The 15033-nt window shown below is 39.5% G+C and overlaps 1 protein-coding gene across 2 annotated transcripts in view; it reads right to left on the reverse strand.

Annotated features, from left to right (window-relative positions):
* HIBCH (3-hydroxyisobutyryl-CoA hydrolase) overlaps positions 1 to 15033 on the reverse strand; it is a 118573-nt gene that overhangs the window by 98693 nt on the left and 4847 nt on the right. The window contains exon 2 of one of the 2 annotated variants that reach the window (XM_007965642.3): positions 6447 to 6489. The exons of the other annotated variant lie outside the window; for it this stretch is intronic. Coding sequence (XP_007963833.1) covers positions 6447 to 6489 — 43 coding nt within the window. The remainder of the gene's footprint in view (positions 1 to 6446; positions 6490 to 15033) is intronic. 2 annotated transcript variants of the gene reach the window in all.

The raw sequence follows: 15033 nt of genomic DNA on the forward strand, positions 1-15033 counted from the left end.
TACTAACTTGCTTTCAATAAGCAGAGCATGAAAGGGAAAAATAGTAACTTTACAGTGGAAAACAATAAATGATATTTACACAAAGGGATAAAAGTTGGCATTACCAATGATGTCATGTAGATATCACATACTCCCTGATGCATTTATCAAAACTCACAAATACTCCCCGATATGATGTGATTAGAAGGGCAATTTTCCTCTGTCACATTCTTGCCAAAAACCTTAACTCTAGTCTAATTGTGAAAAAAACAACAGACAAGGCCAGATGAGATGGTATTCTACAGGCTACCTGACCAGTACTCCTTACAATTGTCAAGGGCATGAAAAATATGGAAAGCTAAGTTGAGAAACTATCACAGACTAGAGGAGACTAAAAAGCATGACAAGTAAATGCAGTGTCATTGATTCCTGGAACAGAATATTAATGAAAAAAAAGTGGTGAAATCCAAATAAAGTCTGGAGTTAACAGTGATATACAAATTGTCTTAGTTCATTTTCTGTTGCTCACAACAGAATACCTGAAACTGTGTAATTTGTAAAGAAAAGGAATTTATTCCTTTCCTTACAGCTACAGAGGCTGATGTCCAAAGTCAAAAGGATACATCTAGTGAGGGCCTTCTTGCTGGTGGGGACTTGGCACAGACCCAAGGAGGTACAGGGCATCATATGTCAAGGAAGCTAAGCATGCTACCTCAGGTCTCTCTTACTTCTCTTACAAAGCCACCAGTCTCACTCCCATAACCCCATTAATCAATGAATGGATTCATCCTTCGTGAGGACAGAGGCCTCCTGACCCAATCACCTCGCAAAGGCCTTACATTTCAATATATCCATACTGGGGATTAAATTTCAAAATGAGTTCTGGAGGGGGCAAATATTCAAACCACAAAACCAATGTTCTCAGTTTTGATAAGTGTACCATAGTAAGAATATTAGGCAGTTTGCTAGGGCTGCCATATCAAAGTACCACTACTTAAGCGGCTTAACCAACACAAACTTACTGTCTCATAGTTCTGAAGGCTGCAAGTCTGAAATCAGGGGGTCAGCAGGACAATGACTCTGCTGAAGGTGCTAGGGAAGGATCTATCCTAGGCTTCTCTCCTGGCTTCATACAGTTTTCTGGCTTGTGGCAGCATAACTCCAATCTTCATGTGACATTATCCTGTGTACATGACCATCTGCAAATTTCCCTTTTATAAGCATACCAGTCATATTGGATTGGGGCCCATCCTACTCAATTATGACCTTAACTAATTACACATACAACAACCCTATTTCCAGATAAGGTCACATTCTGAGGTACTGAGGACTAGGACTCCAACATATGAATTTTGGGGGACACAATGCAATCCATAATAGCAATGTAGAAACGCATTAGGGGAAACTGAAACTGGGTGAGAGGTATGTAAGAACTCTGTACTATCTTTTAAACTTACCTGTAGATCTAAAACTGTAAAATAATTTTAAAAATTATCTTAAAAACTTATTTCTATAAAGTCAGTTGATAAAATACAACATTTTCTTAATAAGCAAAATAGATTTCCCACATCCAGCTGAACCCATTATCTCAGTAAGATGTTTTGTTTTTAATTCAAGGGGACAACCACAGGTAAAATGGTGAAAACCAAAATTGCCTTGGTTTGCAACACTACTGATTTAGTGTCTATCTTTCTCAGGCACTTTTCCATAAACTATTAGCAAAAATGGAATGCTGTACCTTATTCTGCACCTCCCATGGTTAATTCAGCAACCTGCCATGGTCATCTTTCCACGTCACTACTACAGATAAAGCTGTCTTATTTTTTTTTCTGTGTTTCTATGGTAAAATAAAACACACACACACAGACAACCACCCAAAGTATAATACAGAACTTAGTCAATTACTATCATGCAAAACTCTTGTAACCACTACCTAGGTCAAGAAATGGAACTTAGCTGCTGAGAGATGCTACCTGGCATGAGCACTGGAATTTCTCTGTACTTTACTGCTGGGTGTGCTATGAATGGGTATGCCATGAACCCAAGGGCCTGACCACTCCTTGCCCAGGTCATTTTCAAGGTAGCCACCATGAAGAAGAAGGTCTTCTGCTATAGACACCATGAAGAAGAAGGTAATGCCTTCCTCTGAGACAGACAGCAGACTTATTTACAGCTTGCTAAAACCAGCAGGTTTCCCAAATCGCATGACAGTTGTACTGTCATGCAATATTCTGCAAATGCAGACACTCATATGGGTCCTCTGTATCACTCCCCTGAGGCTTGAGGAGCAAGAGAAAACTTGCTCAGTGTTGCTCGTTGTACCACTCACAAAAAATTTTTTTTCTAATCCAAGATTGTCACGTCTTCTGCCAGCATCCATGAAATATTAACAAGCTAACTATTAGCTTGTATAGTACTACAGACTGAATGTTTGTGTCCCTCCAAAATTTGTATGTTGAAATCCTAACCCCCAAGGTGATGGCAGAAGAGGTGGGACCTTTGAGAGGTGATTAGGTCACGTTGGCCCTCATGAATGAGATTAATGCCCTTATTAAAGAAATCCTGGAGAGCTTCCTCACCCCTTCTACCACAAGAGGACACAGAGAGAAGATGGCCAACAAGGTTGTCTATGAACCAGGAAGCTGGCCATCACCAGACACCAAATCTGCTGGCCCCTTGATCTTGAACTCCCCAGCCTCCAGAACTATGAGAAATAAATTATGTTTTTTATAAGCTACCTACCCAGTTTACGGTATTTTGTTACAGCAGCTCAAATGGACTAAAACACTATCATCTACTGTATTCTTGGGAACTAGGAATCTAGATGTGGAGTAAAAGAGATTCAGATGTAGGATTAAAAGGGCTATGAATAATTCTAGGACACCATCTGGACATATATAATAAGAACATGTGTGCTGTCATGAAAATGATATGCACAGTATCATTTCACGCACTCCAAACACTATACCCTCAATACTGAATAGAACTACTTTCTAAAAGGAAAAAAAAGAAAATGAAAATAGACGTTTTCTCCATATTCAGATCAAAATTAAATGACCTTTTGCTCACTAAATTAAAATGCTGTTTAAGAATTTAAAATAGGCCAGGCATGGTGGCTCACACCTATAATTCTAGCACACTGAGGGGCCAAGGCAGGAAGATCATTTGCACCTAGGAGTTCGAGGCCACCCTGGGCAACGTAGAAACCTCATCTCTACAAAAAATTTAAAAATTAGCTGAGTTGGTGGTCCATACCTGTAGTCCTAGCTACTTGAGAGGCTAAGGCAGGAGGATCACCTGAGCCTAGGAGTTCGAGGCTACAGTGAGCTAGTATCACTACACTCCAGCCTGGGCAACACAGCAAGACCCTGTCTCAAACAATAACAAACAAAAAAAACGAGTTTAAAATAGATTATGGAGAAAGAAGAAAAAAAAGTATTTCCCTGAATATTTTTGTAGTAAGAATATTTCCAAACTAGTCTACAGATACAAATGAGGCTTCACTGACAGGTTCCACTGGCTTTCATTAGCTTGACAAACCTTATATGCAGAAATGCAGAATTCTGTCCTCCCTTCTGGGTTCTATTCCCTACCTCTATCTTGGAAGCATCACCACGAATGTCACACTATTAACGCAAAATAATCCTGTCCACTTCTCATAACTCTGCCTGCAAAACTGCCATCAATGGCATACTTCCATCACTCCACCATGAAATAAAAAGGATCTCTCTCAGTCCCTCTCTCTCACTCACTCACTCTCTCAGAAAGGCCACAGAAGAATTGCTTGGGATACATTTTCTCTACCCCTGAGGCACTCATAAAAGCAAACACTGAGACTCAGAACTATTCAACCCCCAGGCCCTGAGAGTCTTTATCTTCTTTCCAGGTGTTTTCTGCCCCATGTCACCATAGTCGCCATGTGATCTGGATTCTGTCATGTCTTCCCATTCCACCTATGTACTTAGTCGAAATATGAGTCACTGATACCACTCCTAGTTTTTTTTCTAGGAAACTCCTCAGCCTCCATGTACAACAGCAGAATAAAATAAGTAAGGGTAGTGCTGTGGTTCAAATATTTGCCCCCTTCAAAGAATGTGGCAATACTAAAAGGTGAGTCCTTTAAGAGGTGATTGGGCATGACAGTTCTGCTCACATGAATGGATTAACCCATTCATAAATTAATGGGTTAATGGATTAATGAGTTAATGAATCAATGGGTTAGTATGGGAGTAAGACTATGGGTTTATAAGAGGAAGAGGGAGAACTGAGCTAGCACACTTAGCCTCCTTGTCACATGATGTCCTGTACCACCTTGGGACTCTACAGAGAGGACCCACCTGCAAAATGGCCCACACCAGATGCAGTACCTTGACCTTGGACTTCTCAACCTACATTAACTATAAGAAATAAGTTCCTTTTCTTTACAAATTCCTCGGTTTTAGGTATTCTGTTATAAGCAACAGAAAAACACAGACTAACACAGTTAGGAGGGGATATGCCAGGCTTTGTATCCCCATCTTCGCTTAGGTTTAACAGAGGCACAGCTGCAATAGTTACTTAGTGCTCACTCTGTCAGAGGCTACAGAGCGTACAAAGTAAATCTATGAAGACAGATAGCCAGGATTCAAATCACACCTCATAATTACTAGCTGTGACATTTGGGCATGTTACTTAGCCTCTCTGTACCTCAATTTCTGCCCTGTTATACAGAGATAAGGCTACAATCCCTTAATTCCTAAAATTTTCTAGATTTTGAAAACAGTACATAGTAAATGCTTTATAAAATACCCCAAGAGGAGTCTAGGTCCTTGTAATACTTGATTACATAGTAATACGGTGTTTTTATATTTATGCACCAAACCATAAGCGTTCACACTAGTTAGGATAAAAACTAAAAGAGCTTCAAGTACATCCAAGTCAGATTTTGCCAATGCATTTACCACAAACTAACAAAAAACTTTTGGTTTTAGGGTTTTAGAATTGCAAATAAGAGATCTGTAGTACGTACCACAGAGGACTACCGTGAGAATTAACTGAGCTAATAACACGACAAATACTTACAGTACCACCTAGAATACAGTGATATCAGATGACCTGTTATTGTTTTTATGTGCAATTTACTTGTCAGCCTCTATAAGAGATATAAAAGTGAATAAAATGTATTTCTTCCTTACAATCTGGTGAACTATGGATATTTAACTTTGCAACGGTACCATGACAATAATAGTTAACGTATAAAATGACTGTTACATGCCATGCACTATGCTAGATTTTTTTTTTTTTTTTTTTTTTTTTTTTTTTGAGATAGAGTCTCACTCTGTCACCCAGGCTGGAGTACAGTGGCGCAATCTCGGCTCACCGCAAGCTCCGCCTCCCAAGTTCACGCCATTCTCCTGCCTCAGCCTCCCGAGTAGCTGGGACTACAGGTGGCCGCCACCATGTCTGGCTAATTTTTTGTATTTTTTTTTAGTAGAGACGGGGTTTCATCATGTTAGCTAGGATGGTCTCGATCTCCTGACCTCGTGATCTGCCCACCTCGGCCTCCCAAAGACTATACTAGATTTTTTAATGCATTATTTTGATGGTTAATATTGAGTGTCAACCTGATTGGATTGAAGGATGCAAAGTATTTTTCCTGGGTGTGTCTGTGCAGGTATTGCCAAAGTAGATTAACATTTGAGTCAGTGGACTGGGAGAGGTAGACCCACCCTCAGTCTGAGTGAGTACCTTCTAATCAGCTGCCAGCATGGCTAGGATAAAAGCAGGCAGAAGTTGGAAAGACTTGACCTGCTGAGTCTTTCAGCCTTCATCTTTCTCCGGTGCTGGATGCTTGCTACCCTCGAACATCAGTCTCCAAGTTCTTCAGCTTTTGAACTCTTGGACTTATACCAGTGGTTTGCCAGTGGCTCTTGGGCCTTTGGCCACAGACTGGAGGCTGCACTGTCAGCTTCCCTACTTTTGAGGTTTTAGGACTCAGGCTGATCCATCACTGGCTTCCTTGCTCCTCAATTTGCAGACGGCCTATCATGGGACTTTATCTTGTGATCATGTGAGTCAATTCTCCCTAATAAACTCCTTTCATATATACATATGACCTATTAGTTCTGTCCTTCTAGAGAACGCTGATTAATACAATTATCTTATTTATCATTTAATAGCATTCTAAGGTAGATACTATTATTATTCTCATTTTATATATATCAAAAGGGAAGCCGTAAGAGACCAAGTAATCCACCCAAGATGAAGTAGTGAACCCATTATTTAACCCAGGCATTCTGACTTGTAAGAACCATGGTTTTAACCATAATCTTATGCCACCTCCTACAAGGTATGTGGGCCATGTCTTGACACTACAGTTGAGAATCATGATGTACCAAGGTCAAGGAAACCTGCCATAACAGTATTTCTCTACTTCTCTAACAATGGCATTTTAAGTTACACATACAAATAATGCCCACAAAACTTACCAAATGATGCAGTATGGTATCAGTCCTTTTGAATGCATTAAACCTGAAACAAATGTGGAATAAAATGAGAACAGTAATGTGGGTGGTCATGTTTCAGTTTACAAATAGTATATCACCTTTTGTTTCAGCCTCTTCCAAAAGGTATTATTAGAGCAAAAAGTTTTGTTCACTGCTGGTGGGAACATTAAATGGTATAGCCACTTGGCACATGAATTTTATGGTAACTTTTCATAACTGCCAAAATGTGGAAGTAACCAAGATGTTCTTCAATGGCTGGAAGACACACCAATTTCAAATACAACCATATAAAATATTATTCAGCCATGAAAAAGAGGAATGAACTATTATGCCACACACACAAAAAAAAATTGGACGAAACTTAAATACATACATACTACTGAGCAAAAGAAGCCAGTCTGAAAAGGCTACACACACTGATTTCAACTGTATGATATTCTGAAAAGGGCAAAATTATGAAATCAGTAGAAAGATCAGTGGTTGCCAGGGGTTTGGGGGAGTGAGGGATGCACAGTTGGAACACAGGAGATGTTTAGGGCAGTGAAACTTATCTGTACGATACTGTAATGGTTGATACATGTCCTTATTATTTGTCAAACTTTTCTGCTCAAATTTGCAGGTCATTTTTTCCATCAACTTAAAACTACCCTAAAAAGTAAAGTCATTACTCTTAAGAAAAAACGTTTGTTAAAGATGCAATACAAACAGCATTCTCAGACACTGTAGAGAGAGGTATAAATTGGTACTGCCTTTCTGGTAAACAGTTTGGAAATACAAATCCACAGCCTTTAAAATGATCACATCCTTCAATCCACTAATTCTGCAAGCATGTGCACTAGGGAAATCTCAGAAATATGACCAAAGTTTGATTGACAAACATGTTCACAATTATTTACATGAGGGAAAAACTGAAAACAAAGTAAATGTCTAAGAATAGAGCATTATTTTAAAGACTGTGTCTATTAATACACACAGTCATTACACAACCACTAAAAATACTAACACGGAAAAGCAGTCATGACAAATCACAAAAGGAGAGCAGGCTACAAAACAATAAACACAACACACTTCTATTTTTGCTGTTTTAAAAGTGCTTGTTGGGCTAGGAATACAAAGCCCGAGACACAGCTTGACCAAAGTGACCACTGATAATGGACATGAAAACGGTGAGGGTGGGGTCACCTGGTAAGAGGCATGAACAAACATGGAACATTGGAAATTGTCCCTATCCCGATGCTGATTACAGGACTGCAGGTATAAGTTCACTAAACTATAAACTTCAGAACAGTGTACTCAGGTGCCTTACGTACATTATAAGAAAGTAAAAGGCAACACCGGGAAGGGCATTGATTCAGAGAGGCATGAGGAGGGCCTCTGGAAAGCCTGTTTCTTGATCCAGGTGCTGGTGATTTAGGTATGTTTGGTTTGTAAAAATGCATCAAGTTGTATCATTATGGTTTGGGCTTTTTAAAAAATTTCCTAAAAGACATAGCTCTTGCCCTTGAGAAACCCACAATGTAATGACAGATGTGCACATAAAAATACTATAGTTAGAATATACTAAGATGCATGCTTTTTGTTTAAGAAACTAAATTTAAGATCTATGGAAAGAGGTCAAAGCTGGAATCAGTGGCTGCAGCAGCCTGATAAGGGCTGTGCACATGTGCAGATACATATACTATCTAATGGAACTGATAAACTGACAGTCTGTTAATTTTTCAAGGATACTCTGAGATTATATAAAGACCAATAGCCTGAGGTTTCACAAAAGGCAGTACGACCAGTTACCACTTTTAACCACAACTTGGATGACTGGATTTATAAAAATATTTGTAATCATGCCAAAATGTAAAGACCATCAAGGCTAGGAAGAAACTGCATCAACTAACGAGCAAAATAACCAGTTAATGTCATAATGGCAGGATCAAGTTCACACATAACAATCTTGACCTTAAATGTAAATGGACTAAATGCTCCAATTAAAAGACACAGACTGGCAAACTGGATAAAGAGTCAAGACCCATCAGTCTGCTGTATTCAGGAGACCCATCTCACACGCAGAGACATACATAGGCTCAAAATAAAGGGATGGAGGAAGATTTACCAAGCAAATGGAGAACACAAAAAAGCGGGGGTTGCAATACTAGTCTCTGATAAAACAGACTTTAAACCATCAAAGATCAAAAGAGACAAAGAAGGCCATTACATAATGGTAAAGGGATCAATTCAACAGGAAGAGCTAACTATCCTAAATATATATGCACCCAATACAGGAGCACCCAGATTCATAAAGCAAGTCCTTAGAGACTTACAAAGAGACTTAGACTCCCATACAATAATAATGGGAGACTTCAACACTCCACTGTCAACATTAGACAGATCAACGAGACAGAAAGTTAACAATGATATCCAGGAATTGAACTCATCTCTGCAGCAAGCAGACCTAATAGACATCTATAGAACTCTCCACCCCAAATCAACAGAATATACATTCTTCTCAGCACCACATCGTACTTACTCCAAAATTGACCACGTAATCGGAAGTAAAGCACTCCTCAGCAAATGTACAAGAACAGAAATTATAACAAACTGTCTCTCAGACCACAGTGCAATCAAATTAGAACTCAGGACTAAGAAACTCAATCAAAACCGCTCAACTACATGGAAACTGAACAACCTGCTCCTGAATGACTACTGGGTACATAACGAAATGAAGGCAGAAATAAAGATGTTCTTTGAAACCAATGAGAACAAAGATACAACATACCAGAATCTCTGGGACACATTTAAAGCAGTGTGTAGAGGGAAATTTATAGCACTAAATGCCCACAAGAGAAAGCAGGAAAGATCTAAAATTGACACTCTAACATCGCAATTAAAAGAACTAGAGAAGCAAGAGCAAACACATTCAAAAGCTAGCAGAAGGCAAGAAATAACTAAGATCAGAGCAGAACTGAAGGAGATAGAGACACAAAAAACCCTCCAAAAAATCAATGAATCCAGGAGTTGGTTTTTTGAAAAGATCAACAAAATTGACAGACCACTAGCAAGACTAATAAAGAAGAAAAGAGAGAAGAATCAAATTGACGCAATTAAAAATGATAAAGGGGATATCACCACCGACCCCACAGAAATACAAACTACCATCAGAGAATACTATAAACACCTCTACGCAAATAAACTGGAAAATCTAGAAGAAATGGATAATTTCCTGGACACTTACACTCTTCCAAGACTAAACCAGGAAGAAGTTGAATCCCTGAATAGACCAATAGTAGGCTCTGAAATTGAGGCAATAATTAATAGCCTACCAACCAAAAAAAGTCCAGGACCAGATGGATTCACAGCTGAATTCTACCAGAGGTACAAGGAGGAGCTGGTACCATTCCTTCTGAAACTATTCCAATCAATAGAAAAAGAGGGAATCCTCCCTAACTCATTTTATGAGGCCAACATCATCCTGATACCAAAGCCTGGCAGAGACACAACAAAAAAAGAGAATTTTAGACCAATATCCCTGATGAACATCGATGCAAAAATCCTCAATAAAATACTGGCAAACCGGATTCAGCAGCACATCAAAAAGCTTATCCACCATGATCAAGTGGGCTTCATCCCTGGGATGCAAGGCTGGTTCAACATTCGCAAATCAATAAACATAATCCAGCATAAAAACAGAACCAAAGACAAGAACCACATCATTATCTCAATAGATGCAGAAAAGGCTTTTGACAAAATTCAACAGCCCTTCATGCTAAAAACGCTCAATAAATTCGGTATTGATGGAACGTACCTCAAAATCATAAGAGCTATTTATGACAAACCCACAGCCAATATCATACTGAATGGGCAAAAACTGGAAAAATTCCCTTTGAAAACTGGCACAAGACAGGGATGCCCTCTCTCACCACTCCTATTCAACATAGTGTTGGAAGTTCTGGCTAGGGCAATCAGGCAAGAGAAAGAAATCAAGGGGATTCAGTTAGGAAAAGAAGAAGTCAAATTGTCCCTGTTTGCAGACGACATGATTGTATATTTAGAAAACCCCATTGTCTCAGCCCAAAATCTCCTTAAGCTGATCAGCAACTTCAGCAAAGTCTCAGGATACAAAATTAATGTGCAAAAATCGCAAGCATTCTCATACACCAGTGACAGTCAAACAGAGAGCCAAATCAGGAATGAACTTCCATTCACAATTGCTTCAAAGAGAATAAAATACCTAGGAATCCAACTTACAAGGGATGTAAAGGACCTCTTCAAGGAGAACTACAAACCACTGCTCAGTGAAATCAAAGAGGACACAAACAAATGGAAGAACATACCATGCTCATGGATAGGAAGAATCAATATCGTGAAAATGGCCATACTGCCCAAGGTAATTTATAGATTCAATGCCATCCCCATCAAGCTACCAATGAGCTTCTTCACAGAATTGGAAAAAACTGCTTTAAAGTTCATATGGAACGAAAAAAGAGCCCGCATCTCCAAGACAATCCTAAGTCAAAAGAACAAAGCTGGAGGCATCACGCTACCTGACTTCAAACTATACTACAAGGCTACAGTAATCAAAACAGCATGGTACTGGTACCAAAACAGAAATATAGACCAATGGAACAGAACAGAGTCCTCAGAAATAATACCACACATCTACAGCCATCTGATCTTTGACAAACCTGAGAGAAACAAGAAATGGGGAAAGGATTCCCTATTTAATAAATGGTGCTGGGAAAACTGGCTAGCCATAAGTAGAAAGCTGAAACTGGATCCTTTCCTTACTCCTTATACGAAAATTAATTCAAGATGGATTAGAGACTTAAATGTTAGACCTAATACCATAAAAATCCTAGAGGAAAACCTAGGTAGTACCATTCAGGACATAGGCATGGGCAAAGACTTCATGTCTAAAACACCAAAAGCAACGGCAGCAAAAGCCAAAATTGACAAATGGGATCTCATCAAACTAAAGAGCTTCTGCACAGCAAAAGAAACTACCATCAGAGTGAGCAGGCAACCTACAGAATGGGAGAAAATTTTTGCAATCTACTCATCTGACAAAGGGCTAATATCCAGAACCTACAAAGAACTCAAACAAATTTACAAGAAAAAAACAAACAACCCCATCCAAAAGTGGGCAAAGGATATGAACAGACATTTCTCAAAAGAAGACATTCATACAGCCAACAGACACATGAAAAAATGCTCATCATCACTGGCCATCAGAGAAATGCAAATCAAAACCACAATGAGATACCATCTCACACCAGTTAGAATGGCGATCATTCAAAAGTCAGGAAACAACAGGTGCTGGAGAGGATGTGGAGAAATAGGAACACTTTTACACTGTTGGTGGGATTGTAAACTAGTTCAACCATTATGGAAAACAGTATGGCGATTCCTCAAGGATCTAGAACTAGATGTACCATATGACCCAGCCATCCCATTACTGAGTATATACCCAAAGGATTATAAATTATGCTGCTATAAGGACACATGCACACGTATGTTTATTGCAGCACTATTCACAATAGCAAAGACTTGGAATCAACCCAAATGTCCATCAGTGACAGATTGGATTAAGAAAATGTGGCACATATACACCATGGAATACTATGCAGCCATAAAAAAGGATGAGTTTGTGTCCTTTGTAGGGACATGGATGCAGCTGGAAACCATCATTCTTAGCAAACTATCACAAGAACAGAAAACCAAACACCGCATGTTCTCACTCGTAGGTGGGAACTGAACAATGAGATCACTTGGACTCGGGAAGGCGAACATCACACACCGGGGCCTATCATGGGGAGGGGGGAGGGGGGAGGGATTGCATTGGGAGTTATACCTGATGTAAATGACGAGTTGATGGGTGCAGCACACCAACATGGCACAAGTATACATATGTAGCAAACCTGCACGTTGTGCACATGTACCCTACAACTTGAAGTTTAATAATAATAAATAAATTAAAAAAAAAAAAAATATTTGTAATCCAACTTACCTTTCAGAATTTATATTACTTTCTTTTTATATTATATTCAAATTGAATTATACAATAGAGAGAAACGACCTATTTGTTTAAGTCAGTCACAGGTCACATTCCTGAACTAGCATTTTTTTTTTTTTTTTTTTTTTTTGAGACGGAGTCTTGCTCAGTCGCCCAGGCTGAACTAGATTTTTGAATTTGTCTCACCACAAGTAAAATGTTCTTATCCCAGCCCAGTGAGTCCAAGACTGGTCTGTGCATTAGAATCACCTGGAGACTTGGCTGGGCATGGTGGCTCATGCCTGTAATCCCAGCACTTTGGGAGGCCAAGGCAGGCAGATCACCTGAGGTCAGGAGTTCCAGACCAGCCTGGCCAACAAGGTGAAACCCTGTCTCTACTAAAAGTACAAAAATTAGCCGGGCGTGGTGGCAGGCGCCTGTAATCCCAGCTACTCAGGAGGCTGAGGCAGAATAGCTTGAACCTGGGAGGCAGAGTGTAGAAAGTAAAAAGTTTCCTCTTCAAAGTTTTTCTTCTTATTAAAGAATAAATCATAAGTGTTAGATATAATAGTTTCTTTTAAAGACTTTCTTCAAGTCTCCTTGCTTTGTGCTAATATCTCCTTGTTAAGCCCTATCCTGCATAACTATTGGACACGCTCACAGGCACGTTCCAGCTCACAGCCTATGCCCTTCCTTATTTAAAAATGTTATTGCTTACTTAAACCTTTCATAAGCAAATTCTTTGTTCTTCCCTGCACTTACCTATTTACGCTATTAGCATATTGGGTATCAGTTTAAGAGTGTGAGGTCCTGCTCCAGCCAAAGGATGCACGACACAGCAGTAAGGACGACATAAATGCGTAAGGAATAAATATGTCTGCTTTTCCTTTGTCAAGTGTGCTCTCGCCATTGTTCCATCTGCGATTGAGCACCCTTTCTGCAGAAAGTAAAAATGTCTTGCTGAGAAATCTTTTTGTCTCTATGCTGACTTTTCTTCACAGCACCCATCATCTAACAATTTCGGTATTTCCTTTTTTTTTTTTTTTTTGAGATGGAGTCTCGCTGTGTCGCCCGGGCTGGAGTGCAGTGGCCGGATCTCAGCTCACTGCAAGCTCCGCCTCCCGGATTTACGCCATTCTCCTGCCTCAGCCTCCCGAGTAGCTGGGACTACAGGTGCCCGCCACCCTCGCCTGGCTAGTTTCTTCTTGTATTTTTTTAGTAGAGACGGGGTTTCACCGTGTTAGCCAGGATGGTCTCAGCCTCCCAAAGTGCTGGGATTACAGGCTTGAGGCACCACACCCGGCCCAATTTTGGTATTTCTAACACAGAGGTTGCAGTGAGCTGAGACTGTGCCACTGGCACTCCAGCCTGCGCGACAGGAGTGAGACTCTGTCTCAAAAAAAAAAAAAAAAAAAAAATTACCTGGAGAAGGTAAAAATTATAAAGCTCAGGTCACACCCAAGACCAATTAAATCAAACTCTGAAGGTGGGGCACAGGCACAGACACTTTGTTTGAAGCTCCCCTAAATGATTTCAAAGAAGGGAGCTGTCATTAAAAATCAACACTAACACTTTATAATTATGAAACTGAAGCAACAGAGCGTATCTTATTTAGGGATACTTTCTAAATAAGGTTTTCATAATTACTTTTAAACTGTGAACTACACTACCCTAAAACACCATTTCTAAAATGTTTTCAACTTGACTCAATTTTATTTTCTTTTTGTAAATTTTAAGTATAAAAATCCAGAATGACTTTAGATTTCTTAATGAGGCCAGTACCCAAATGTCGGTTCAAGAAGGTGTTGCCAGATTTGCAACTCTTATGTAATAGTTTAAGTACTAACTGCATTCTTTTAACAAGTAAACAAAGAGAACTCCAAGTCCCAGTTTTATATATAAGGGAGAATTTAACTCAAAGTTAATGTAAACCTATCAAACAAAGCCACTGTACACAAAATTTATAGGTCACAAAAATCTGTGGACCAATTACAAAAAAAAATATACACAACCAAATTCCTGGCTAAATACTACATAATCATATTGCTTCCATTTGGTTGGTTGATTGATTTTATTTGAGACAGAGTCTTGCTGTGTCACCCAGGCTGGAGTGCAGTGGCACAATCTTGGCTCACTGCAACCTCTGCTCCCAGGTTCCAGCAATTCTCCTGCCTCAACCTCCCAAATAACTAGGAATCCAAGTGTGCGTCACCACGCCCAGCTTATTTTTATATTTTTAGTAGAGACGAGGTTTCTCCATGTTGGCCAGGCTAGTCTTTAACTCACAACCTCAGGTGATCTGCCTGCCTCAGCCTCCCAAAGTGCTGTGATTACAGGTGTGAACCACCACACCTGGCCCACTTGTTCTAATTCAAATTCAGATGTCATTTAAAATTTGATACTAGCTTTTATATCTCAAAATGTAATTGAGAATTCAGTGTCCCCAAGTAATTCTGAATTTATGATCTTTCCTTTCTACTGGCTCTAAAACTGCCATCTGGTGGAGAGGAAGAGGGCATGCACATCGCTAATTTTTTTTTTTTTTTTTTTTTTTTTTTTTTTTTTTGAGAAGGAGTCTCTCTGTCGCCC

The sequence above is a fragment of the Chlorocebus sabaeus genome, chromosome 10 (genome assembly GCF_047675955.1).
Source record: "Chlorocebus sabaeus isolate Y175 chromosome 10, mChlSab1.0.hap1, whole genome shotgun sequence".
In the NCBI taxonomy this organism is placed as follows: Eukaryota; Metazoa; Chordata; class Mammalia; order Primates; family Cercopithecidae; genus Chlorocebus; species Chlorocebus sabaeus.